The 26,552-nt window shown below is 40.8% G+C and overlaps 1 protein-coding gene across 17 annotated transcripts in view; it reads left to right on the plus strand.

Moving 5' to 3' along the window:
* Positions 1 to 2,876: 2,876 nt before the first annotated feature.
* The window catches only part of RAPGEF4 (Rap guanine nucleotide exchange factor 4), a 312,185-nt gene continuing 288,509 nt past the window's right edge, over positions 2,877 to 26,552 (plus strand). For 16 of the 17 annotated variants that reach the window (XR_004229213.1, XR_004229214.1, XR_004229215.1 and 13 more), the window contains exon 1: positions 2,883 to 3,080. Coding sequence is in view for 14 of the 17 variants with exons in the window: in XM_023185997.2 (XP_023041765.2) it covers positions 3,016 to 3,080 (65 nt within the window). In the remaining 3 variants the exon portion in view is untranslated. Of the gene's footprint in view, positions 3,459 to 26,552 lie in introns of all 17 variants that reach the window. The other variant, XM_031936487.1, reaches the window with a different exon arrangement.

The following is a 26,552-nucleotide window of genomic DNA, read 5'->3' on the forward strand; positions in this document are numbered from 1 at the left end:
AATATTTTATTTACTTAACATTTTTATTGGGATAATTTGCATACTATATTCACTCATTTTAACTATACCATTTGATGATTGTTATTAAATTTATAGAGTTGTATATCCATCACCACAGTCCAATTTTAGATCGTTTCTAGAAGATTTTTCAGGTCCATCTGCAGTCATCCCTTATTCCCACCTCCCAGACTTAGGCAATTCCTAATCTACTTTCCATCTCTATAGATTCGCTTTTTCTGGAAGTTTCACATAAATAGGATCATACAACATGTGCTCTTTTGGGACTGACATACATTATGTTCTTTTAAAGAGAGGGAAATGAATAAATATTCTTTAGTTCTTTGCCTTTCCCATCCAATCCAAGCAAAAGCCCATTTTCTTCCTCTTAATACTATAATAACTAATTATCAACAGAGTGTCCTTTATTCCTGTAGTTCTTGACCAGCAATCAAATCCCTTTCAGATCACAAGATAATCTACAGGACAGTAAACTATTCCTGACGTTTTAAGGATCTCTATTTTTTAATTCCTCACACATTTCTCTATTTTTACATTAAAAAACTGATTTATAACTATTTTGTTCTTGCCCTCTGGACAGTCATTGTAGACATGCCATTCTACTGGCAGAAACAGGGATACCATCACCGATGTGCAAGGGTTTGGAATCAGACAGACCCAAATTCAGCTCTGGGGCCCCATCTCCTGTAGCTGGGTTAGACCCTTCCTGAGTTCAATGTCTTAGTGAGTATCTTGGAGTTACTCGTCCCTTCCTCTAGGGCTGGATGGAGACATGCGCATGCTCTGGATGAGCTAGTGATTTTTGGTGCTCCTTCGAAAGGATGTTCTTTAAATAAGTCTTCAACTTCTCTTTAGAGAAAAGGCAGGGCCCCCACACAGCAAAACAAACGCCTTCCAATTCATCAGGGCTACACTCCTTAAAATGCACTGTAAACTCCTCAAGGGTTCTCACTCCCAGCAGCTCATCAGTGTCTTCCTTCCAATCCAATTAACACTCTCCCTGAAAGTACTGATACGTATCATTTTCAATATTTCATTACATTTCCAAGGATTTATTGCTCTTTGTGGAGTAGTGTCCTTCCGGCTCTGCCTCACAGAGTGTTCTGAAGATTAAACGGGATCACACATCTTAGGAGTGCTGCACAGGGTCTAACACTCAGTGGATGTTCAATAAATGGCAACTATTATTAGTATCATAACCAAAGCTATGGCAACTCCAAGCCTGTGTGATAATACATGATGTGCAGCTCCTTTCTCCTCTAGCTCCTTACTTGGAAACCTTCTTTGCAGAAAGCCATATTCAGAAAGCTTTTGGTGACCTTGAAACATTCTTAGGTGCTCTCTGATGTTTTAATAAATGAAACTTAATATATATAGGAGATACAGTTCCTCCTTCATACGTGTATAGTAAAAAAAGCTGCAACATAAATACCTTTGGTTAACCTTTATATAGTATATTATTTTAAATATTACCATAAACATGATAGAAATTAACAGAATGAAGGTTAACTGGGGGAAAAGCCCTGAGCACGGAGGGAAGAGTTGCTGCGGGAACACTGTGGCAGGTCTGAAACCAGATCCTGGCTATCGAGCAGAGGGAAATGGCACATCTTTGGAGGCTTTTATATCATGATCATAATTGTTTTATTAGAATCAAAGCATCCCAGAGAGCACTTGCTCTTTCCTTCTCTCCAGTCCCCTTGACTCTCCCCTTAGCAGGGTTGGATGGGAGGTGGGCGGGAGGGGGGGGGGGAAGGGGGCGGGGCGGGGAATGGGGAACAGTACAAGAAAGCAATAAGCAATGCTATGTCCCTTTCTCCCATTGTCTGGCCCCCAAATGCAGTGCCATAAATATCAAAACAGTGCTTGGTAATAGTCCAAAAGATTTAACTTGTCCCCAAATTCCTAAACGACCATTGGCATGTAATTTGGTTCTTGGCAGAGTGTAACTGAACAACTTGTAGACATGACATTTGTGTGAACATCTACAAGAGACAGGCCGTTATCACCACCCATTCAACACTCCAGCCAGAGGAAGAACAGCAAGTGGGGCCAGCCATCCAAGTTCACCTGAGCGCTCCGGGGTCTCGGCCCGCATCCTAAAACCTCAGTTCTGCTGTGGCCCGGATACTCCCCATTCTCATCTGTGTTTTCTTCACCATGCAGGTGATGGAAGCCCAGGCAGGCCCAGAGTTCAAGGCCAGTGACTTCAGCATGTCACCCCCTCAGTCCGCATTGGGCCCACCAGCCCCCTCCCTCCCTGCCCCCAGCCCTGCCCGCACTGCCCCCATTGCGCCCAGCCCTTCCTCACCCCGCAGGAGAAGCTGGCCTCTCATTCCTCACTGAGAGACTCGACGGGCGTCCCCACGCCAAGTCTTCCTCGCCCTCCCCTCCAGCCCTTTCTGAAGGGGAGACAGCAAAGGTGAGCAAGCGACCGCCGCAAGTTTCGGCAGCTGCTGAGGAAGACTCATCGGTTTCTAAGGAAACAGAGAGGCAGCAGCCATTTTAGTGGCATTTGCTGTATGAAAAATATATAGACACTGGCATCCCCCTCCCCACTCGCGCCGCGGCGCCTGCCCTCCCGCCCCGCCTCAGAGGCCCCGGGATGAGGGTGGGGCCCCAGTCTCCGAGGGAGGCAGCGGCCACCTGTCGCAGGTGGCCGGCCACCGAGGTCGCCACCCCCAGTGCCCCCCAGCGGGCGGGACCGCGGGGTCCCCACCCCGGGGCGGAATCCCCACCCCTGGGCGCCGCAGTGCAGCGGCGGGCGGGCGGCTTGGCGCTCCTCGCGCCCGCGTCCCGCCCCCCAGGTCCCCTCCCTCGCCCCCCCGCCCCAGGCCGCGGGAGCCCGCGGGGAGGGCGGGCCCGTCGCAGCCGCGCTGGTCGCCAGGCGGCCGGGAGGAGCGGGGTCCGCGCGGCGGGCGAGGCGGGGGCGGAGGCGCAGGCAGCTCGAGCGCGGGAGGTCGCAGCAGCCGGGGACACCGCGCGCCGCCGCTCAACATGGTCGCTGCGCACGCTGCCCATTCTTCCTCCTCCGCCGAGTGGATCGCCTGCCTGGATAAAAGGTAGCTCGGCCGGGGGCCGCAGCCGGGGGCCGAGCTCTGCAGCGCTGCCCGGGCCCAGAGACCGCCGCAGCCCCACACCTGGGCGCAGCGCGGCCGGGCTGCGGGTGGCCGGGGTCCCCGAGCGGGGGAAGGGGTTGAGGTCCTCGTCCGGGAGACAGAAGGACAAGGACCCCCGCCTCTCGTGGGGTGCCAGCGGCATGAGGTTATTACACGTGGTGGAGAAAATGCAGCGCAGTAAGGGGAGAGAGCACCCACCTTTCCAACCCCCCGCCCCGCCGCGACTCCAGGCTCCGCTCCTGGGTGGGGGTTTATTTTCTCTTGGCATCACGGGACGGAAGAATCGATGCATACCCTCTACGGCTATTCAGACCTTGCGGGGTATTAAGTTTTAAGGAGGGGTGGGGGCAACGGCAGGTACAGAGTAACATTCTTTTTTTTGTTCTCGAAAGCAAAGTGTGAGGGACCCAGTGGAGCTGTCGAGTCCCTTGCTGAAATTCACAGCTTTCTGCCCCCGCAGTCGCTCGCTCAAGGTCTGTGTTAGAGAAGGTCATTTGGGAGGCTGCTTTCGTCTTAATACCTGCTTCTCGGGAAAAGACCTTTACGCTAAAAAAAAAAAAAAAAAATTAAAACTATACATAAAGCATATAACTCCCGACGACAGCTCTCTCTAAGGAGGATGTGTGTGTTAACAGTGGATTGCAGTTGTTTCCAGGCTCTGACAGCATAATATTCTATTTGTCCAGATTGCAGGTTTAGCAGTAAACATTACACAGTATGTTAGCAATTATAGCTTATTACCCTGATTAAAAGGTGATGCATCTGAACTTTTAAGAACTAAGAAAGAAATCTTGCAGAGTGAACTGCCTCTGAATTTCGGAGTTTAATGCAGAAGGGTAATCATTCACGCCTTGCAGCTATCTGCATGACATCTCTATTTGCATTTGTGTGAAATATTTTGTGTTCTGCCATATTGAAAAATTTTCAATTAACAGATTCGTAACATGATCAAACTTGAAAATCTTAAGTGTGACATGCTTTGCATACTCCATTATAGGCCTTTGTTGAAAAATATTAAGTAATTTGAGAAAAGCTAAATGTAGCTCATTTGAATAACTTAATATAGCTGAGAAATAGTCTTGACTTTCAATTACCACGCAGTAGCAAGATTTTTTGGCAGGCAGTGCCCTATTTATGTCTAAAATGATATGTACTAATATTAGAAATAGTTGCATGCAATAAATAGTAAGAGAATTAAAGTCATGGTTAAATCATACAGGATTATGTAGAACTAAGAGCATTTAAAGTATAGAGGTTGTTAATGTGTCAAGTATCTAAATTTAATAGTTCAGGAAAAAGGAATTATATGGGATTCAAGATCTTGCACTTAACCTATAAATAGTGGTGCTTCCTTATGAATGGAATGTTTAGATAATAGATAACATATTTCTATGTGTAGAAATGCATGGCATGGCATTTTTTGAACAGTCGTTAATTCACTGGAAACCCATTAGTCAATAAGAAGTACTTATGGCAAAATCATAGAGCAATACTAATACAAGTGGGACATAGTTGACTCTCTCTTTTCATAATGTGTATCTGCCCAAATGATTTTGCTTGAAATGGATTTTTTAGAGCATGGTGCCCTCACTTAATGCCACCATTCATAATGGAAAAAAAAATCTAGGAAAAAAAAAAAACCCTTCACAGATACTGAGTCTAGCATCAGAAGAGTCAGATGAGTGGACAGATCAATAAGTTAAGGGTTTTAGGCACAGAGCTGTTACCAGTTCTGATATTGGACATATCACTTTTACTTCCTTGAGTGTCTGAAAAATGAGGATAGGACTATCAGGGATAAGTGGACAAATGGAAGAAGAAAAAAAGGTGAAATACTTTGAAAACTGTGAGGTGCCATGTAGGCTTTTTATTTTGTGGTATTAAGAGAACTTTGCATGGTCTGCAGTGTTCATGCCAGAATTGATACCTGTGAGGAACAGTTTAGGGCAGCAATCTCATTGTATGAAGGCTGTGGGGGCCTTGTTTTGAAGGTGTGTTTTTCTCTTAGATTGTTTATTTATTTATGTATTTTTTAGGAAAGGAGAAAGATTGAGAGTGTTTATGGAAGTTGTCTAGGGAAGCCCCCTGAAAGCCCTGTTTAGTGGAGACAGTGCCCTCAACGTTTCTGAGAAATGCTATCTTGATACTCTTTTCCAGGCACTGTGCTGAGCACTGGGGATGCAACAAAATATGAGATTTGCTTATAGGCTTGGAGGGTAGGGGAGATTGGTGGTGGGACGGCTATATAAACAGCTAACCACAATGCAGTGGTAAGTGCTTTAATGGAGATGTATAAAGTGCTTGGGGAATGCAGATGAGTGAGTTATCGAGATGCTTCCATAGGTGTCCTGCATAGACCTCAGAGGCTGAGAGAAATTTCACCAGGCAGAGAATAGGGAGGGCATGCCAGGCAGTGGTGTGGCATATGAATATGCTAATTTCTTCCCAACTACAAATTCCTGTTGTGACCAAATCTAGAATATAGGAATGTATGCTCTATTTTTATAAAAACCTTTTTATTATGGACCTTGTCAACCCTGCACAAAAAAGAAAGAATAGTACAATGAACCCCTGTGGGTTCACTTGGGAATGTGATACTGGGACCTTTTAACTGGGAAAAGCACGTAACTGGGAAACGTAGTTCAAATATATGCCTCATTCAAGTGACAACTGTTGTGGATGGTGAAAAAAAGAGAAACCCTGGGACTGGAAATAAAAAGGAGAGTTAAAAGAGGAAGTCTGCAGGAGTAAAGAAGTATGCAATGAATGTTGAAGTGAAACAAACAAAACACAAGGAAAATCGAGCCTTAAAGTGTTTGTTAGGAATGCCTAGAAAGTTATCATAGATAGGACAATACTTGCCAGTGGGGAAGGGGATTACAAGTGTGTAGATATGTAGATTAGGTTAAAGAAAGAAAATCTAAAGCTTTTTATGTATCAAGCATCCACTGTCTTGGACTATAGTGCGACTGAGGAGATGAGGGTCTACAAATACCAATCTTAAAGCCGGAAAGACAAGACATTGAACATTTGGATGGATAAATCAACATTGACAAAAATCTCACATGTTAGAGTAAAACAAGCTCACCACTATCTCAGGGATCTTATGATTTTTTTTCTGAGGGGATGGTAATTAGGAACAAATTACATAGTCCCACTATTTGGGACTTAAGATGGGTAAAATGTCTTTTTTTTTTTTTTTTTTTTGAGATGGAGTCTCACTCTGTCACCCAGGCTGGAGTGCAATGGCGTGATCTTGACTCACTTCAACCTCCCCCTTCTGGTTTCAAGGGATTCTCATGCCTCAGCCTCCCAAGTAGCTGGGATTACAGACACCCACCACCATGCCTGGCTAATTTTTGTATTTTTGTAGAGACAGGGTTTCACCACGTTGGACAGACTGGTCTTGAACTCCTGACCTCAGCTGATCCACTTGCCGAGGCCTCCCAAAGTGCTGGGATTACAGGTGTGGGCCACCATACCTGGCCCATTGTTTAATTTTAATGAAAATATTTTTCCCGTAAGGTTTTAAATTTGCCAACTGTGAACTTAAGATCCACTTATGAATCCTAGATCTCAGGGTTGGTAAAGGAGTATTATGAAGGGACAAGGGACCATACACATGCATGTAGTATAGTGACTCATTGCTGGCATTCATCATGATGGAGCAGGGATTGGCAAACTATGGCCTGTGGGCCAGATCTGACAGCTTGCCTGTTTGTCTTATGGGCTAAGAATGGTTTTCACAGGCCAGGCGCGGTGGCTCATGCTTGTAATCCCAGCACTTTGGGAGGCTAAGGCATGGGGGATCATGAGGTCAGGAGATCGAGACCATCCTGGCTATCACGGTGAAACCCCGTCTCTACTAAAAATACAAAAAAAATTAGCTGGGCGTGGTGTCGGGTGCCTGTAGTCCCAGCTACTCGGGAGGCTGAGGCAGGAGAATGGTATGAACCCGGGAGGTGGAGCTTGCAGTGAGCTGAGATCACACCACTGCACTCCAGCCTGGGTGACAGAGCAAGACTCCATCTCAAAAAAAAATAAATAAATAAAAAATAAAAAAGAATGGTTTTCACATTCCTGAATGGTTGGGAATAAAAGAAGAGTAGCATTTTGTGACCCATGAAATTTAGATGAAATTCAAATTTCAGTGTCTATAAACAAAGTTTTATTGGAACATAGCCGTGCTCATTTGGTTACATATTGTCTACAACTGCTTTCCCGCTGCAGTGGCAGAGCTGAGTGGCTGCAATGGAGACTGTGGACCCACAGAGCTTGAAATATTTACTATGTGGGCCTTACAGAAAAAGTTTGCCATCTTTTGTGATAGATGAAAGAACCTATCTAAGTGATTGACAGTGAAACCACTGAAGATGAAAGACATTGTCTTCATTTGGAAAGGAGTTCACAGTGTTTGGTTTCTTGTTTAATTAGAAGTATAAGTTGGAGAAAGGTCCTCAGTTGATTGGCTTATTTGAGGAACACTGGCTATCACAGCCAAAGCAGACGATGAAGTTAGCATGGTTATTCAAAAGGTTGTGATCTTTCAAAGGCAGCAGATGAATTTTTTTAAGTATTCATATTTCAGTTTAAAAATGCTCCATGGACAGTTTCCACCTGGCTTGCCCCCAAATAGATATCATGTTAGTTATTTTGATTAGGTTGAGAGTGAAAGAAATCAAGGGACAAATTTGTTAAGAACCAAAATGCTTTGTAGCACACATGGTGAGAGAAGATGACTCAGATATCAAAGAAGCATCAGACGTGGGTCCACCCTTGAGAAATACCGAGGATCAAAGAAGCACACAGAGCAGAAGGGGGTCTCTGGAGGAGGTTGCTATCTACTAGCCAGGTCCCAAGGGATGACATTACCCCAGTACATCCTCCAGGGCTCAGGCTGGTCTTGCAATCTCAGGATCCTGACTTGTTAGCACATCAAAAATTAATACATCTTTCAGCGACAGATACACAAGTACCAGACTCTCAGAGACTGTAAAAGCCAGAAAGACGGTTTATTAATTTGACAATAAGATCTGTCACATCAGAGAAGTGGCCACTCATGTCCTTTGGCTAATGTATTCTTCTTCTAAGTAAGCCATATGGGAAATCCAATTGTTCTCAGAAGTCCGTTTTCTGCATTTACAATGAGAAGCCAAGCTGCCAGGAGGTCAGGATGCTTACATCTTCTGACCTGTACAAGAGTACATCCTCTTCCTGGAGCAACAGAGCCTGGGAATTGGATGATAATGAGAAGGTAGTTCTGGGAATAGTAGAGGACAGTGTGGCTGTCACCTTTTCCAGTCAGATCACCATTGCCTGTGCTCCCACAGCGCACTTTGGTCTCACTCTGTCGTGACATAACACAAGTCCAACTCCATTGTAATGGCCTGCTTACTTCTCTTTTCACATCACTTGACTTTAGTCCCTATATTTTATTCATCATTTTATCTTCAGCTTCAGTGCAGTACCCTGACTAGAGAACGTGCTAATAGGCCCAGGGCGAGATGGCCACAGGGGTCCTTCTCCTCAGGGATGATGGCCTCTGCAACCCTGTAGGAAGGCCCTGGTACTGGACCCTGTGCTGGGGAAGGAACATCTGCCTCTGTTGCTTCTGTGTTTTTTGGCTAATGTGAATACTTTTTTAAAATGACTCTGCATAGCTCTAATCTAATCTGTTTTTCCTCCTGAAATCCTCCCGCCACTTTTTTTTTTTTTTTTTTTTTTTTAAAGAGCATCCTTTTAGTATGGAAAAAAAATCAAAATATACAAAAAAAAAAAAAAAAAGAAAAGAAAAGAAATAGCAGTATGATTCTTAATTCTTTTTGTTTGTGTGTGCATGTGTTTTTAGACAGGGTCACTCTGTCACCCAGGCTGGAAGGCAGTGGTTTGATCATGGCTCATTGCACGCTTGACCTCCTGGGTTCAAGCGATCCTCCTGCCTCAGCTTCCTGAGTAGCTGGGAACGCAGACGTGTGTCTCCATGCCTGGCTAATTTAAAAAAAATTTTTATAGAGATGGAGTCTCCATATGTTACCCAGGCTGGTCTCAAACTGCTGGGCTGAAGTGATCTTCCTGCCTTGGCCTCCCAAAGTGCTGGGACTATAGGCTTAAGCCACTGTGTCCAGTCAGTATGATTTGTGCCACCCCTTCCCCTACCCCAACATCATCAACTTTCAGCCAACCTTGTTTTGTTTATACCTCCATGCAGTCCCCACTCCCCCCAGGATTATTTTCAAGCAAATTCCACATATTTCATCTGTAAACATCTTAGTATATGTCTCTAAAAGGTAGTGACTTTTTATTAAGAGAACAGTATCACACACATTAAACAACTTGACATTAGTTCTCTAATATAATCAATTTTTCAGTCAGTGTTCAAATGTCCCCATTTACCTCATAACTTTCTTTTTTGCAGTGTGTTTGTATCAAGAGCTAAATAAGTTGCATTTAGTTGATATGTCTGTAGGTCTGGGTTCTCTTTCTCTCTTTTTCTTCCTTGTAATACATTTCTTAGAGAAACTGGGTTGTTGTTTTCAGTCTGGATTTTCATTGTACCTCCATGCAGATTTTTAAAACATGTTCCTTTGTCCCCTGTATTTCCTGTAAATTGGTATTTGGATCTAGAGTTTGACTTTTTGTTCAGAATGCATCACAGAAGTGTTATATATTTCCATAATGAGGTATGGAAATAAAAAGGTATCAAGTGATCTCTTTTCATAATGTTAACAATATATTGTTTTTAAAGTTTAATGCTTGGCAACTATCTATTTGCAGTTTATCGGGGAACATTTCACTGTGGCCCCAAATACATGGGAGCACATGATGTATATATTTGGAGTAATTCGAGAACAATGCAACCTCATATGTAATTAGGGTTAAATTCTGTGGTGCTGATTTTACTTGCTTTAGTCTATTAGGAAAGGAAAGTTTAGCCAGACCTGGACTCCCTCAGACTGGGGATACATGTAGGATTGGTGTGCTCAGTCCACACCCTTGGCCTTGCTGCCTGGTCTCCTGCACACAGCCTGGGAGCTGGAAAGAGTCTTCAGAGGAAAAGTGGTGCTTAGCAAAGCAAATCCAGCCTCTTTGTCTTAATTGGAGTTCTCTCAAATGGATTTCTGGCCCCTCCTGTGAGGGTGGGACTGGCAGACACATTTTGTTGGGATTTCCGATGAGCTTAGAAGATTTTTATGGCCCTCTCATGGTAGCTGCTTATTGTCCTATACCACCTCCTCACCCGCCATGCAACTAGTTTTTCTTCAGTCAGAATAAAACCATCTTTGTGCATCCTCAACAGTGGTCAATGAGAGTGGGTTTTTCCTCCAGTACTTTCACGTCACAGATGAGGGAGAGACTGCTCTAGGAGTCCTGAGAGACTGAGGGAAAAGAGGATGGAAAGAACTGGGTGGGGAGGGAGACAGTGAGATCCAGCTGAACATCTGACAGAAAACAATCTGGCTGATGAGCGGAGGCGGACAGTCCTGGCCTGTTGACTCAGCTGCATCCGTGTGCACCCGCTTGCTTCCCCAGCCCCAAGAGAAAAACAAAGTGCTGCCACTATTCTCTTTTCTCTCCGTGCCAGCTCTTTCTTGGAGCGCTCATCTGTTTCCTTTGCTGTAACTGTGCAGATTCCTTAAACTCCATATCTGTGGCTTATCTTCTAGACCAGATGTATTTTTGTCTGTCCGTTGGATATTCCCACATGAATATCCCATTAATCTTTTGTGGGTCAGACATTGTTTTCCTTCACCTACCTCTGCTATAGAGGCTGGAAAAACAACATACTTATTTTCCCAATCTCTCTTCAGGTGAGGTTTCCATGTGACACTGTCTGGCCAATAAGACATAGCAGAAGTCTACAGGAGGTTTCCAGGGAAGCTCTTGCTTTACCCATGTATTTGATTCCCCCTTCCTCTCTTCTTTCTGCCTGGAGTTACTATCCGAGGCCTGGGCCTGTGGCAGCCATCTTGTAATCCCAGGGGGAAGTGCCCAGAGAAACACAGAACCCTCAGTTCTGACTTTGTCCACCTGTTGAACCCAGATCAGTAGTTACCCACCTTCAGATTTTTGTTTTGTGAAGAAAAAAAGCCCCATTTCTCTAAAGCATTCTTTGGTGTTCTATCATTCGCCATCAAAATGATCTCTAACCTAACAGATTGATACTTGTCTAAAGTTGACCTTGTCTTTTTTAGCCCTGCTCCCCATTAGTTTCTCCTTCTTGCTTTACTTTTTTATTTATGATGTCGTGACTTCCTCATTCTCAGAACTTTGAAGTTATCTGCATTTTCCCTTTCCTATGTCCTTTTCCACATCTAACCAGTCAATAATTGTCTTGTCTTTTATATTCCACTTTTATTTCAGGGCCTTAGCATCTGGATCTCCCCGTTTTCTGTTTCCAGTCTGGAAAACATGATATCGTCAAATCAACTTTGTCTTAGGATCACCCAGACCTGGATTCAAATTCTGTCACCTCTACCCTCTAGCTATGTGATCTTGACCAAGTTATTAATCTTTCTGAATCTCTGTTTTCACATCTTCAAATGAGATTCCTAATGCTTACAGTAATGGCCATGTCGAGGTGTATAAGCTAATGCAAACGTTGCATGGTCATCTCTAGAGAGAAAATGTAGAAGTTAAAAATTTAGGGGTCAGATTATATAGGCTCAAACCCCAGTTTAAATTTTATTGATGGTGTAATTTTGGGCAAGTTATTTGGTTCTAGTGGTTACTTTATAGATTCATTGAGATTTTCCCTGTAGACAATCTTGAATGTGAACACTGGCAGTTTTACTTATTTTTTCTGATTTTTATGTCTTCTATTATTTATTTTTCTTCCCTTATTGCATTTTCCAGGAATGCTAGGACAAAATTGAATAGAAGGGGTGAGAATGGATGCTCTTGTTTTGGTTATGATCTTATAAAAAATAGTTTGCTATTTTGCCACGTTAGTTGTCTTTCATGTAGTTGTTTTTTTTTTAAGCAAATTCTCTTTTCTGAAATTATTGAGATGATTATATTATTTACATTGATTGTAATAATTATATTATTACATTATATAGAATTTACATTGACTGAATTTCAAATGTTAAGCCAACCTTGCCTTCTTGGAATATATACTACTTTGTCAACATGCATTATATTTTTTATATATTACTTTATTAAACTTACTAATATTTTATTAATGTTACTTTCATGTCAATTAATGAGGGATATTAGTCTATAACTTTCTTTTCTTATTTTAGTATCAGGATTATTCTGGCCTCATCAAATGAATCAAGAAACATTTCCTTTTTTTTCCTATTTTTTCCCTCTATTTTTAAATGAACTTATATAAGATCATGCTATTTATTTTACAAATGTCTTATAGATATCTGGGCCAGGAATTTTCTATATGAAAAACTTTTTAATGACAAATTCAAACTCTGTAATAGAGGTCTATTCATATTTTCTGTTTCTTTTCATGTCAGTTTTGATAAGTTATTTCAAGGAGTTTGTGCATTTCATCTAAGTTATCAAATTTATTGACATAGAGTTGTTCATAGTATTCCTTATAATCCTTTTAATGCCATTAGGATATGTAGTGTTGTTCTGTCCTTTGTATCCCATATTGGTAATTTGTGTCTCTTTTTTTTAAATTCATTCATACTAGGCGCTTCCCAATTTTGTTAATATTTTAAAAGAACAAACTTTTAGTTGATTTACTCTGTTCTTTGAGAAATGTATTGATTTTTGCTCATTGTTTTTTTTCCTTTTCCCTCCTTACTTTGGGTTTAACTTATTCTTTTTCTGGCTTCTTAAAGTGGAAACTTAGTTGGTTAATTTTAACTTTTCTTCTTTACTAATATAAGCATTTCAGCTGCAATTTCTCATTTTCAACACAAAAAGGGAAGCACAGGTATTCTTTTGTTCAGTATTTATAAACTTAAACTATTTCTGCTGGAGAAGAACAATTAATCAAGCTGATGCTGGGACCTCTTGACTCCCTTAGCCTCAAGAAGATACTTTGCAATGTGTTGAACAGTATCCTCAACAACATTCCAACAGTGATTCAGCAGTGAGTTTAATAGGCTCTTTCAATACGGCGTAATTCTAAAGAAACATTAAGAAAGGGTAATTCTGCGAGGGGGCCAATATATAGTTTTCTGGTGATCTGATTTAATCCAAGAAAATATTCTGGTATATTTTAGAAATAGATGGATTGCTTTTCTTACTGGAAATTGGCTATAAATATTGTTTTTTTCACATTTGAGCCATTAATAATGATTATGATTGGGTTGCAATGACTTTGAAGTAATATTTTCCGATAAATACCTGGAATCATTCTATTCTGTGTTGTTGGCTGAATGAATAGTAATAAGACTTTGGTGTCAGCCAAACTGGGGGAAAATTACATTCCTGTTTGGCTATCATTTGACCTTTATATTCCATTGCTTTATTTCATTTCATGTATCATTTTGTAGCCAAACAAGAATGTATGCCTTAATGGTGGTCCATCTCCTCTGTGAGGATGTAGGGGCAAGGGTGTATTCTCAAGGAGGAATATTGGTGCCACTCTCACAAATAGACAAATAGTGGTCAAGAGCCCACAAGTAATGCTACAGAACATAGCCCCTCTAATTACAACTGTGGAAACCAAGGGACATATGTTAATTGCACTGGAGTAATCTTAAAACGCTTATCTGTGAGTGAAATAATTTTCTAAAAACACTTTTATTGAATCAAATTGCTTGTACAATGTAGGCATATCAAATAGGATGACTTGCTGTATAGAAATATTACTTTTTTTTTTTTTTTTTTTTGAGACAGAGTCTTACTCTGTTGCCCAGTCTAGAGTGCAGTGGCATGATCTTGGCTCACTGCAACCTCTGCCTCCTGGGTTCAAGCGATTCTTCTGCCCCAGCCTCCCTAGTAGCTGGGATTACAGGCGCCTGCCACTGCGCCTGGCTAATTTTTGTATTTTTAGTAGAGACAGAGTTTCACCATGTTGGCCAGGCTGGTCTTGAACTCCTGACCTCAGGCGATCCGCCCATCTAGGCCTCCCGAAGTGCTGGGATTACAGGCTTGAGCCACTGCACCTCGTCAGAAATATGACTTATAAATTGGGGAAAAGTTCAAGAACCGCCCCCTTAATTAAACAGAAAAATAATTTTTGTAGGCCCTTAGAAAAGACTTAATAATTGAGATGTTGAAAACAAATAGAAAAGATCTTTGATGGGAAGGAGATATTACTCACAACTTAGTAATTTGATTCTTGCTATTATATGAAATTTCAATTCTGTTTAAACCCCAAATGAAGGTATTAATATTTTCCCTTGTATTTGGGGCAGCCTTAGAACAGCCTTATTCTTCTAGTTATTAATTTTTCATCTTCATTGAGGCACAATTGACAAGTAAAAATTGTGTATCTTTAAGATGTATGACTTGTTGCTTTGATATATGTATACATCATGAAATTATTGCCACAATCAAGCTAATTAACATATTCATCACCTCATATAGTTACCTAGTATGTGTGTGTGGTGAGAACACTTAAGATCTACTGTCTTAGCAAATTTTAAGTTTGAAATACAGTATTGTTAACTATGTTCACATTGTTGTACATTAGATCTCCTGAATGCATTCATCTTTTAATTTTATTTTTTGAGGTAGGGTCTCACTCTGTCACCCAGGCTGGAGTGCAGTGGTACAATCATAGCTAACTGTAGCTTTGAATTCCTGGGCTCAAGCGATCCTTCTGCCTTGGCTTCCTGAGTAGCTGGGACTACAGGCACCTACCACCATGCCGGCAAATTTTTCATTTTTAGTAGAGATGTGGTCTCACTGTGTTGCTCAGGCTGCTCAAACCCCTGGGCTTAAGCAGTCCTCCCACCTTGGCCTCCCAAAGTGCCGGGATTATAGGCAGGAGCCACTATGTCGAGCCCAGAATTCATTTATCTCCCATAACTGAAACTTTGTACCCCTTGACCAATATCTCCCCATTTCCTCCTCCCTTCAGCTCCTGGCAACCATCTTCTATTCTCTGCTTCTAGGAGTTTGAATATTTTAGATTCTATATATAAGTAAGATCATGCAGTATTAGTGTTTCTGTACCTGGCTTGTTTCACTTAGTGTACTGTCCTTTAGGTTCATCCATGTTGTTGCAAATACTAAGGTTTCCCTTATTTTTAAGACTGAATAATATAATAATATTCATTGTGTATATATACACCACGTTTTCTTTTTCCATTAATCTGTCAACAAACATTTAGGTTGTTTCCTTATCTTTGTTATTGTGAATAATGCTGCAATAAACAGAGAAACCCAGATATCTCTTCAAGATACTCATTTCATTTCCTTTGGATATGTACCCAGACATGGGCTTGCTGCATCGTAAAGTAGTTCTAATCTTAATTTTGAGGAACCTCCATAAGGTTTTCAATAATGTACTAATTTACATTCTGTATTAATCTGTTTTCATGCTGCTGAGAAAGACATACCCGAGACGGGGTAATTTATGAAGAAAAAGAGATTTAATGGACTCATAGTTCCATGTATCTGGGGAGGCCTTATAATCATGGCAGAAGGTGAAAGGCATGTGTTACATTGGTGGCAGGCAAGGGACAGAGTGAGAACCAAGTGAAAGGGGTTTCCCTTTATAATACCATCAGATCTCATGAGACTTATCCACTACCACAAGAACAGTATTGGGGAAGCGGCCCTCATGATTCAATTATCTCCCACCTGGTCCCCTCCGACAACACAAGGGAATTATGGGAGCTGCAATTCAAGAAGATTTGGGTGGGGGCACAGCCAAACCATGTCATTCTGCCCTGTCCCCTCCCAAATCTCATGTCCTCATATTTCAAAATCAATCATGCCTTCCCAACAGTCCCCCAGTCTTAACTCATTTCAGCATTAACTGAAAGGTCCACAGTCCAAAGTCTCATCTGAGACAAGACAAGTCCCTTCTGCCTATGAGGCTGTGAAATCAAAAGCAGGTTAGTTACTTCCTAGATACAATGGGGTTATAGGCATTGGATAAATACAGCCATTCTGAATGGGAGAATTTGGCCAAAACAAAGGAGGCACAGGCTGCATATAAGTCCAGAATGCAGTGGGGCAGTCAAATCTTAAGACTCCACAATGATCTCCTTTGACTCCACATCTCACATCCAGGTCACGCTGATGCAAGAGATGGGTTCCCATGGTCTTGGGCAGCCTGGCCCCTGTGGCTTTGCAGGGTACAGCCTCCCTCCTGGCTGCTTTCGGGGGCTGGTGTTGAGTGTCTGTGGCTTTTCCAGGCACATAGTGCAAGCTGTTGGTGGATCTACTGTTCTGGGGTTTGGATGACAGTGGCCCTCTTCTCACAGCTCTGCTAGGCAGTGACCCAATATTGACTCTGTGTGGGAGCTTCAATCCCACATTTCCCTTCTGCACTGCCCTAGCAGGAGTTCTCCATGAGAGCCCTGCCCCTGCAGCAAGCTTCTGCCTGGACATCCAGGAATTTCCATACATCCTGCAAAATCTAGGAGGAAGTTTCCAAACCTCAGTTCTTGACTTCTGCACACCTGCAGGCTCAACACCATGTGGAAGCTGCCAAGGCTGGGGGCTTGCACCCTCTGAAGATTTGGCCTAAGCTGTACCTTGACCCCTTTTAATCATGGATAGAGTGGTTGATATGGCTGGGACGAACGGCACCAAGTCTGTTGGCTGCACACAGCAGGGGGCTCTGGGCCCAGCCCAGGAAACAATTTTTTCCTGCTAGGCCTCTGGGCCTGTGATGGGAGAGGCTGCTGCAAAGGTCTCTGACATGCCCTGGAGACTTTTTCTCCATTGTCTTGCTGATTAATATTTGGTTCCTCATTACTTATGCAAATTTCTGCAGCCAGCTTGAATTTCTCCTCAGAAAATGGGCTTTTCTTTTCTATTGCAGGCTGCGAATTTCCCGAACTTTTATGCTCTGTTTCCTTTTTAAAACTGAATGCTTTTAACACCACCCGAGTCACCTCTTGAATGCTTTTCCACTTTGAAATTTCTTCTGCCAGATACCCTAAATCATCTCCCTCAAATTCAAAGTTCCACAAATCTCTAGGGCAGGGGCAAAATGCCACCAGTTCCTTTGCTAAAACATAGCAAGAGTCACCTTTACTCCACTTCCCAACAAGTTCCTCATCTCCTTCTGAGACCACATCAGCCTTAATTTCATTGTCCATATCATTATCAACATTTTGGTCAAAGCCATTCAACAAGTATCTAGGGAGTTCCAAACTTTCCACATTTTCCTCTCTTCTGAGCCTTCCAATCTGTTGCAACTTCTGCCTGTTACCCAGTTCCAAAGTCGCTTGCACATTTTCAGGTATCTTTTCAGCAGCACCCCACTCTTCTGGTACCAATTTACTGTATCAGTCTATTTTTATGCTGCTAATAAAGACATACCCAAGACTGGTTAATTTACAAAGAAGAAAAGGTTTAATGGACTCACAGTTCCATGTGGCTGGGAAGGCCTCCCGATCATGGCAGAAGGTGAAAGGCACATCTTATATTGGTGGCAGGCAAGAGAGAAAATTAGAACCAAGCAAAAGGGTTTTTTGTTCCCCTTATAAAACCATCAGATCTTGTGAGACTTATCCACTACCACGAGAACAGTATGGGGGAAACTGCTCCCATGATTCAGTTATCTCCCACCAGGTCCCCTCCCGCAACATATGGGGATTATGGGAGCTACAATTCAAGATGAGATTTGGGTGAGGACACAGTCAAACCATATCACATTCCCACCAACAGTACACAGGGGTTCCCTTTTCTCCACATCCTCAATGATACTTGTTATTTTATGTCTTTCTGGTAATAGCCATTCTAACAGGTGTGACATTGTTTTTCACTGCAGTTTCGATTTGCATTTCTCTGATGATTAGTAATGTTAAGCACCTTTTCATACACCTGTTGGTCATTTGTTTGTCTTCTTTGGAAAAATGTCTATTCAGGTGTTTTGCCCATTAAAAAAGTCAGACTACTTGTTTTTTTATTATCAAATTGTAGGAGTTCCTTATGTATTTTGAATATTAACCCTTTATCAGATAATATCTTTTGCAAATATTTTCTCCCATTTTATAGGTTGACTTTTTTATTCTATTGACTGTTTGCTTTGCTGTGCAGTCATTAGTTATTCAATGGCCTTGTCACAGCAAAAGATGGGTGCTTGAATTTTACATGTTTCCTTTATCAACTCTTTAAAGAAACTTGGAATATAGAAAAGTTCCATATTCAGTGTCCCTTGCTTTCCTTTTGTCACTCTTCTACCTGCCTCATACTGTCTTCCACCTTCCCCCACCCAAATGTGTTGTAGAGAAAGGATCTGATTGTAGTAATTTACTTTCCTACTGTCATTCACTCATTTGTTTAGAGATTTTACTATCTGCTTACCATGTGCCAGTCACTCTTGCTGGGTATACTTTAGTTAGAAAAACTGTCAAAGGCCCTGACTTCACGAATTGAAATACTAGGTGGGAAGACATTCATTCATTCATTCAGTCTTCAAAAAACGATTTATTGAGTACCTAGTATGTGCTAGATGCTGTTCTAGCTGGTAAGGAATACAGTGGTGACAGAATAGGAGAAGTTAGATGGTAATAAATGCTGTGAAGCCAAAGGTAAGAGAATATGGAGATAAGGAACAGATGGTAAACAAATACAGACATAACTGTACTACTGTGTCAGGCAGTGATAAGAGCAGTGGAGGAAAATCAAGCAGAGAAAAGAGGAAGAGACTCGGGGGTAGTGTTATCTTAGAGAGGGTGGTCAGAGAGGTCTTTCTGTAGAAGCGACATTTGACCAAAGACCTTGAATGAACTGAGAGGTCACCTAGTTTGAATTTAGATCAGTGTAACCCAGACTTTACTAAAAGGTGGATGAGGTATTTTAGAGAACAGAGGCTAGTTAGTGCCTGTGGTGCAAACACAGGCTGAATCAATGCAGCACTGGCCTTTTGTTTGTTAACAAGGCCTTTTTTTGGGGAAAGTACCATAGACTACTACTAATTGCTTTTGTTGCTGTAATAGACAAGTAACTTCACAAAACAATGAAAGGGATAAATGAAGTCTTTTTGGAATTTTGGGTTACCCTTTAAATGTTATTATGACTTAAAGGTGTGAAAATTACGTTTCACTTTAGTTTTTTCTGATAATAATTTTCAGGAAAAAGAAAGAAATGTTGAGTACCATTCAGACCAGGAAAGGTACTATCATTTAAGTGGGATTGTAAAGATACTGTTTGCGTGCTTTTGATCATGGATGCTGATGATTACAGCATGGTGCTATCCTCATTCCCATCCTACCCATGGAATTTTGGTTTTTGTATTTAACCAGTTTAGTTTCACCAGTGATGAATGTGTCTGGTACCTCTGTTGGATCAGTGTCTTATCCAGGCCTCCGAGGCAAATATGCTTGAGCAAGAAGTAGTCCTGGATACCTAGAAATTCCAACAGTTTCTCATTTGAAGAATTTCTTTGCTGTTATTCTACCATCTGCCTTTTGATCATGCTTTTGTATTGAATTCTTATCATATTTTATTCATAGATGAATTCAGTGATATAGCAGTATGTTTTAAACCTTTTTCATGTCAAAAACTGAAGGTAACTTGAGAATAGTAGGTCTCTGTTGTGATGTTAGGGCACCATATGTACATCAGACTTATAAATATTCCCTGATGGTATTTGAAGGTCTAGGTTGTAGAGTTAGAACTATCCAGTTAGTAGCCAGGTTTTACATTCTATTTACCAAAAATAATTTAAAAACCTAGATTAGGCGTCCTTGTTTAATTATGTAAATCATCAGAGCATAAATAAGGGAGCCTTCTATTGACACAAAAGTGTGCAGCTGTAGAACATACCAAGAGAACCATAAGGAGGCAGCTTCATCTATAAGGCATAGCCAAATCTGGATGTCCAACTGGTTGAATGTGAATAGACTATAATTTTATTATGCTCTTTTATCTCCTTGCGCTGTAGCTGTACATTATCAGCTTGTGAGTGAACCTTATCTGTTCCTCAATTGAATTTTACATTATCTCTGCTGCTTTGCTTCTTACCTTTTCAGCACTTCACTGGATATTTATCTTAACTTTAGAGGTTCATTTTAGAATTCAACATTTAACAGGTCATGGATGTCAAAGCAATTCTAATTTTGAAGACCCCTTTGTGTTCAGATGATTAATATATTTTTGTCTCTGTGATTGGAAGTCACAGGAGACATAATCTACAGGAGAAATGAGTAATGAAACTGCTTCTTGGAGGAACTTACAGGAATCAAAAGTGGACATTACTTAACCCTAGTATTGTTTTATCTGAAATATAATCATAAAGCGATCAATTTGCAAAACTGAAATAATTTTAAAATGTATATATGATTAATTACCTTTAGGGAAATAATGTAGGTATTGGTGAGAAGGGATAGAGAACAATAATAAAATAAAAACAACAAAATGGAATGCTGTTTTAAGAACTGGAAAATTATTTAAAAGAGAGCTGTTCTTCTTTTCATTTTAGTTGAACTAACCTTGATTTTCTTTTTATTATTTACCTATAATTGATTTTTATCTGCCTATAAAGAGTTTTGTGATCAAATTCTGCCACATGAGAATACCTCTACAAATAGAATATATTTGAATATATTTCTTTTGAATTGGGAAAAGCAACACAGGTATACAATTGATTTTATGTACTGAATTCTACTTATTTATATGATTATATAGGAAAGAAACTTCATTGATGGGGCTTTGATTTCATAGGATTGATATTGTAGTGATTGAAAAGATTTAGAAATAAAAATTAGTAATAAGGGAAATTGTAGGGGAAAAAGAAGACTTATTTTTTTAAAGCTTACTAATCTTTAGATGCTAAACCAGGTATCTGAGACAGCACTGTGACTCTTAAAATAAGTGACGTGTGACATAGTTGCTACCAGCACATCCCTTCCTCTTTCGGTTTATGAGGGTTGCTGCTAGATTGCATCTGAGACATGACAGTGTGTATGTACACACACATACCTCCCCTGCATACACACCGCACACATACACACACCAGCTTCTTTCTGAGAGTGTTACCAATTAACATGTGTTGACATATCTTTCTCCTTCTCAGGAGGAAAGTGGCAGGAGCTTGTGAAAAGTTAGACTCTGATTTAAACTATGTTGTAATTGGACCAAATAAAATAATTTCTGGCTTATAATTATTAATTTATTTTTATAAACTCTATCACCAGGAATAACAGGTCTTAACATTTTTAGTGTATTTTCCTGCAGCATTTTTTTGTGTGAGTGTTTTTTAACATGTTTGAGCTTGAACTTTATGACTTTATACCTTTTAAAATGAACTTTATAGGATGATCATTTCCCAGGTTATTAACAGTTCTTTATAAATATAACTTGTGTTGGCTGAAATCATACAGATCATGTGGCTTAAGTTTTTCCTTATTGTTGGACAACTAAGACATTTGAAAATGATTGTTGCTGTTATAAATAATGGAATAATCTTTTACATTAAAAATTTCTTGTGTTTTAGATACTTAGGATGAAGAGATAGCTATAGAACTAAAATTAGTTAATGTGTGTGAAGAGATTTAAGGTTTTTGATACATATTTTAAAATTGCTTTTCATAAAGACAGTAAGAAGCTGCTATTATTGATATTTTAGAAATAAGGAATTTGAGATCTGGAAAAGTTAAATGACTCATCCAGGGTCACATAGCTACTAAGTGCTAGGGACCACTGGGGAATTGGAACCCCAGTCCTTTTCTACTGTAAGTGTTTTAAGTGTGTTCCTTGGAATATTAGTAGATAGGGCAAGGAAAAAAGGGCTTAAATGAGAAAAAATTTGAAAATGTCAAGTTAAATCTTTTGAAAAAAATCCTCAGATCTCTGGACATCACCATAAAGACAAGATGATATGTGGCCGTAGAACACTGAGGAATACTCTGGGATATGCTTGCTGACACCGGGCTACATTATGGTGATGAAAGCAGACTTTTGACAAGAAGTTGAGGTTCATATTCTACTGGCCCCATACAGAAACGCTTTAACTCAGGACCTATAAACATCTAACATTGGTCCCTTTAGGTAAGATTAAATGACCAAAGAGGAACGGTTTAGTGACATAATTAAAATCTTACTAACTTCAGCCCCTTGAGATTTGAGATAGAAAAGTAACACAAATTGAGCTAATAACAATAATTTAAAAATTATCTTTTAACAACGGTTTATTTATTTATTTGAGACGAAGTTTCACTCTTGTCACCCAGGCTGGAGTGCAGTGGCACAATCTCGGCTCACTGTAACCTTCGCCTCTCAGTTCAAGCGATTTTCCTGCCTCAGTCTCCCAAGTAGCTGGGATTACTGGTGTGCACCACCATGCCCAGCTACTATTTTTGTATTTTTAGTAAAGACGGGATTTCACCGTGTTGGCCAGGCTTGTCTTGAACTCCTGACCTCAGGTGATCTGCCCACCTCGGCCTCCCAAAGTGCTGGGATTACAGGCATCAGCCATCGCACCTGGCCTAAAAACTATTTATTTTTAAATACTTACGGATTCACAGGAAGTTGCAAAAACATGTACAGGGAGGTCCCATGTAATCTTCACCCCCAAGGGTAACTCTTACATAACCATTCTACAGTACAATGTCAAAACTAGGAAATCGGCGTCAGTAAAGTCCACAGAATTTATTCAGGCTTTACCAATTCTATGTGCATTCAGGTGCACACATGTGTGTGTGTAGTTCTATGTAATTTAATCACTGTGTAGAGTCATGTAACTACCACCATACCCAAGATGCAGAACTGCTCAATCTCTCTAAGACTCCCTCTTGCCAGCCTTTTGTAGCCATGCCTACCCCTCTCCTGTCAATAAAAACTAGTTTTTTAAAAATATGAGCAGTGTATATCTTAGGATATGATAGTTCCAACCCTACTTCATATCACTCACCTATTTCTACAGGGCTCTGCTGATAACTGATTAAGGCTCAAATATTGTTTTGTAGATAGTATTTACTAGGACAGTAAAGTTAGCCAGTCCAGTTTAGAAAGAATTTTAACACCAAAGAAGGGTGGCCTTAATTCTGAATTGAGGAGGGACCTCAAGCAAAATGGAAAGGTGCCCTGGGTGCTCTACTGCCCTTTCCCATGGCCCTCTGCTGCCTTTCTGCACTGCCTAGCCTTTGCACACACGCTTTGGAGACCTCAGATGCCCTGGGGCTGATAGGATGACAGTCAGCTCCCACTCTTAGCTTTCACATGGCCCTCACCACAGTGGGTGAGCCTCCAGGAGCCATTGTGAACCCACTTAATCTTCCATACCTATTCTGCCATACCTGTCATATCCCTAGTTGATTGTGTCTAGTCTCCCTTTTGTGTCTAGACTCCTTGGACAGGAGTCCTCTTGACTTCTTCCTCAGCCCTGTCTTGTACTTCTCTTGTAGGCTAATGTCTTAAATAGAAGAAGTAGGACAGACACCTTGCTTCCCACACCTGGAGGTGGTCACAGGATGGCAGGGCACTGCACCTTGCATCTATTTGTTCAGGACCTTGCAGTCCCAAATTTTCTAACCTTTAATAAAGTAATCTGAGCTAATGTGTTAAATAATTTAATGTGCTATCCCTTGCAGAAATGACTGTAGTTCAAATAAAGAATTCCTAGTGAAGTAAAAGCCTTAACTCAAAGGAAATCAGAGTGAAACTCACAGAGCTGTATATCTGCCTGGTGACTCTTTGAAGTCGTATTGTCCAGATGTGTGCCTTCTAACCTAACCCTAATCCTAACGCACTTACCTGGGATGGACCATTTCCCAAGCATTTTGGCCAATTGAGAATTTTCTATACATGGTTTTGAAATTATAAGAACCTCAATTTACCCAGAGTTTGGAAACCTGCTGAGATTTTAGAGTTGATTGGAATGTGCTCTGTTTTGGAACACAATATTAGTTTGTGGATTTGCAGCAATAAACAAATGGCTGAAAGCCAAATAGTGTAGCTATTTTCAGTGAGTCTTCAGTAATCCAGCATCATAGAGAAATTAATTTCATACAAGTTTATCCCAATTAATCCTCTAAACTTGCCATTATTTAGTAATTCTGTCAGAATATTTAATATGACTGCTTTTCTAAAGCATACCGAGTGTAATTTTTCTTTTATTTGATGATTAAGGCTCAGTATATTGAACATAAATTAGCATCCTGTACCTCTGTGATTTATGATTTTGAAGTATATGGATTATCTGTTTTAATACCAGATGTGCCTAGTGCTGTTTTTAAAGTTCTGCCTGCTTTTGTTTTATTTATCTGTCTCTTCCGTACTACAGAGAAGCTGTCACTCCTTGCCTGCCCTTTAGGTTTCCATCCTATCTTCTTCCCTTGCACAAACATAATATATTGCTTCTAATCCTTTGAATTTCAAATCTAGGTAACTAAATTTATTGGAGCTGTATGTATAATACAAGCGCATGTATTTGCCCTCTGGGTAGTTCTCCTCTGAGTTATGTGTATGAATGTTAGAGTTTTTGGTATTTGGGGCCTTGATTTTGGTTTCACAAATCCTTTGTAAACTTACTTGCTACATGATCTCACTCCAGTGATTGTTTCAATAACTGAGATTTCCAGACAAATATCCTCTGAATAGTTGAGGCGTTACTGTAATGAGATTAATTCCTGCATTTAACACATATTTATTGAGTGCCAAAGAAACACGTTCTAAGTGCTTAGAATTTATAAATGAACAAACCAAAAGACTCTTGCTCTCATGGAGCTTACATTCTAACAAAGGAAATAGATAATAAATCATAAACATAATAAATAAATTATATCTTATGTTTGAAGGCAATATATATTTTGGAAAAAAAGAAACCCCCAAAACAGATAGAGTCCAGTAAAAAATCAGGAGTGCCAGTGGGTGGAGACTGTAATATTAAATAGGGTAAGCAGAATAGGGTTCACTGGGAAAGTGATTTGAGCAAAGAGGCGGAGGAGTTTAACCAAGCATATGTTTAGGATAAGAATTACTGGCAATGGGCACAACCAGTGCAAAGGCCCTGGTGTGGGTGCGTGTGTAGGTTGTTTGAGGGATGGTAAGGAGGCCACTGTGGCCAGGGTGAAGTGAACAAGGGAAAGGGTAGGAGAGGAAGTGAGACAGAGAATGAGGGCAGATCACGTAGGGACTTGACAGCTGTTGTAAAGATATTGGGTTTTACTCTGAGTGAAATAGGCAGCCATGAAGGTTTTTGAACAGAGGAATGATATAATCTGGCTTACATTTTCAAAAGATCACTATGACTGCAACGTTGAGAAGATGCTGGGGGAAGGGGGACAATGGTGGAAGAAGGGAGAGCTATGAGGAAGCTATTTCAGTAATCTAGGTGAAAGCTGATGGTGGCTTGGATCAGGGGAACAGCAGTGAAGATAATGAGAAGCAGTAGGATACTTTCTGGAGGTAGAACCTATAGGATATGCTTATGAATTGAATGTGGAAGTGTATGGGAAAGAAGAGTCAAGGATAATTCTAAGGGTTTTGGGCTGGGTCGTTAGGAGGATTGTGGGTCATCTGTTATGATGGGGGAAGGCTGTAGATAAGAGGGAGAGTTCAATTTTGGACATGTTGGGTTTGAGATACCTATTAGACATTCAGTTGGAGATGTTAAGTATGAAATTGGATATATGCCTCTGGAGTTTGGGAGAGAGGTCTGAGCTAAAGATACACATTTGGGGATCATTAATAGATAGATGACATTTAAAGCCATGAGATGGGAGAATACCAAAAAAGTGAGCATTGAAAGAGAGGAGTTCAGAAGGAAAGGGAGTAACTAGCAAAAGAAGCTGCATGGGAATGACCAGTGAAGTAGGAAGAAGATAAAGGGAATGTCGACCGTGTTTTGAAAGGCAAGTGAAGATGTTTTCAAATATTGAGACAGATTGTGTCATGTTGACAAAACATCAGGAAGAAGAAAGACCACAATCTGGAGTTGCATTTGAAGTTTTATTTCTTACAGGTGATATGGCTAGTAGGTCTATTTTTCCGGTGTTCTTGGCAGTTGGGCTGATTGCAGACTCTGTGCCAGGTCTTCAAATGGTGTTGTGAAGAAGCTGGAAGTACTAAAAACAAAAATAAAAGATCTTGCATACAAGGTGCAGGGCAAATGCATAGCCTGTGACCTAGGTTAGAGTGAGATCATTTAATGGGAATGCAGCTAAGTGGGAAAGTCCAGGTAAGGGAAGATGAAAAATCAAGGTATGGAGATGCAGAGGGCATGGGGGTGGATGACATGGACGCAATTATGAAATTAGGATGTTATTCCTCCATAACAGATGGGAAAAGAACAGAGAGTCAACATCACTATGATAAATACTGAACAGCAAGGAAGCAAACGATCACAGCTGAGGCATGCGAGCCGCTGTGAAACTC

The sequence above is a fragment of the Piliocolobus tephrosceles genome, chromosome 11, assembly GCF_002776525.5.
Source record: "Piliocolobus tephrosceles isolate RC106 chromosome 11, ASM277652v3, whole genome shotgun sequence".
NCBI lineage: Eukaryota > Metazoa > Chordata > Mammalia > Primates > Cercopithecidae > Piliocolobus > Piliocolobus tephrosceles.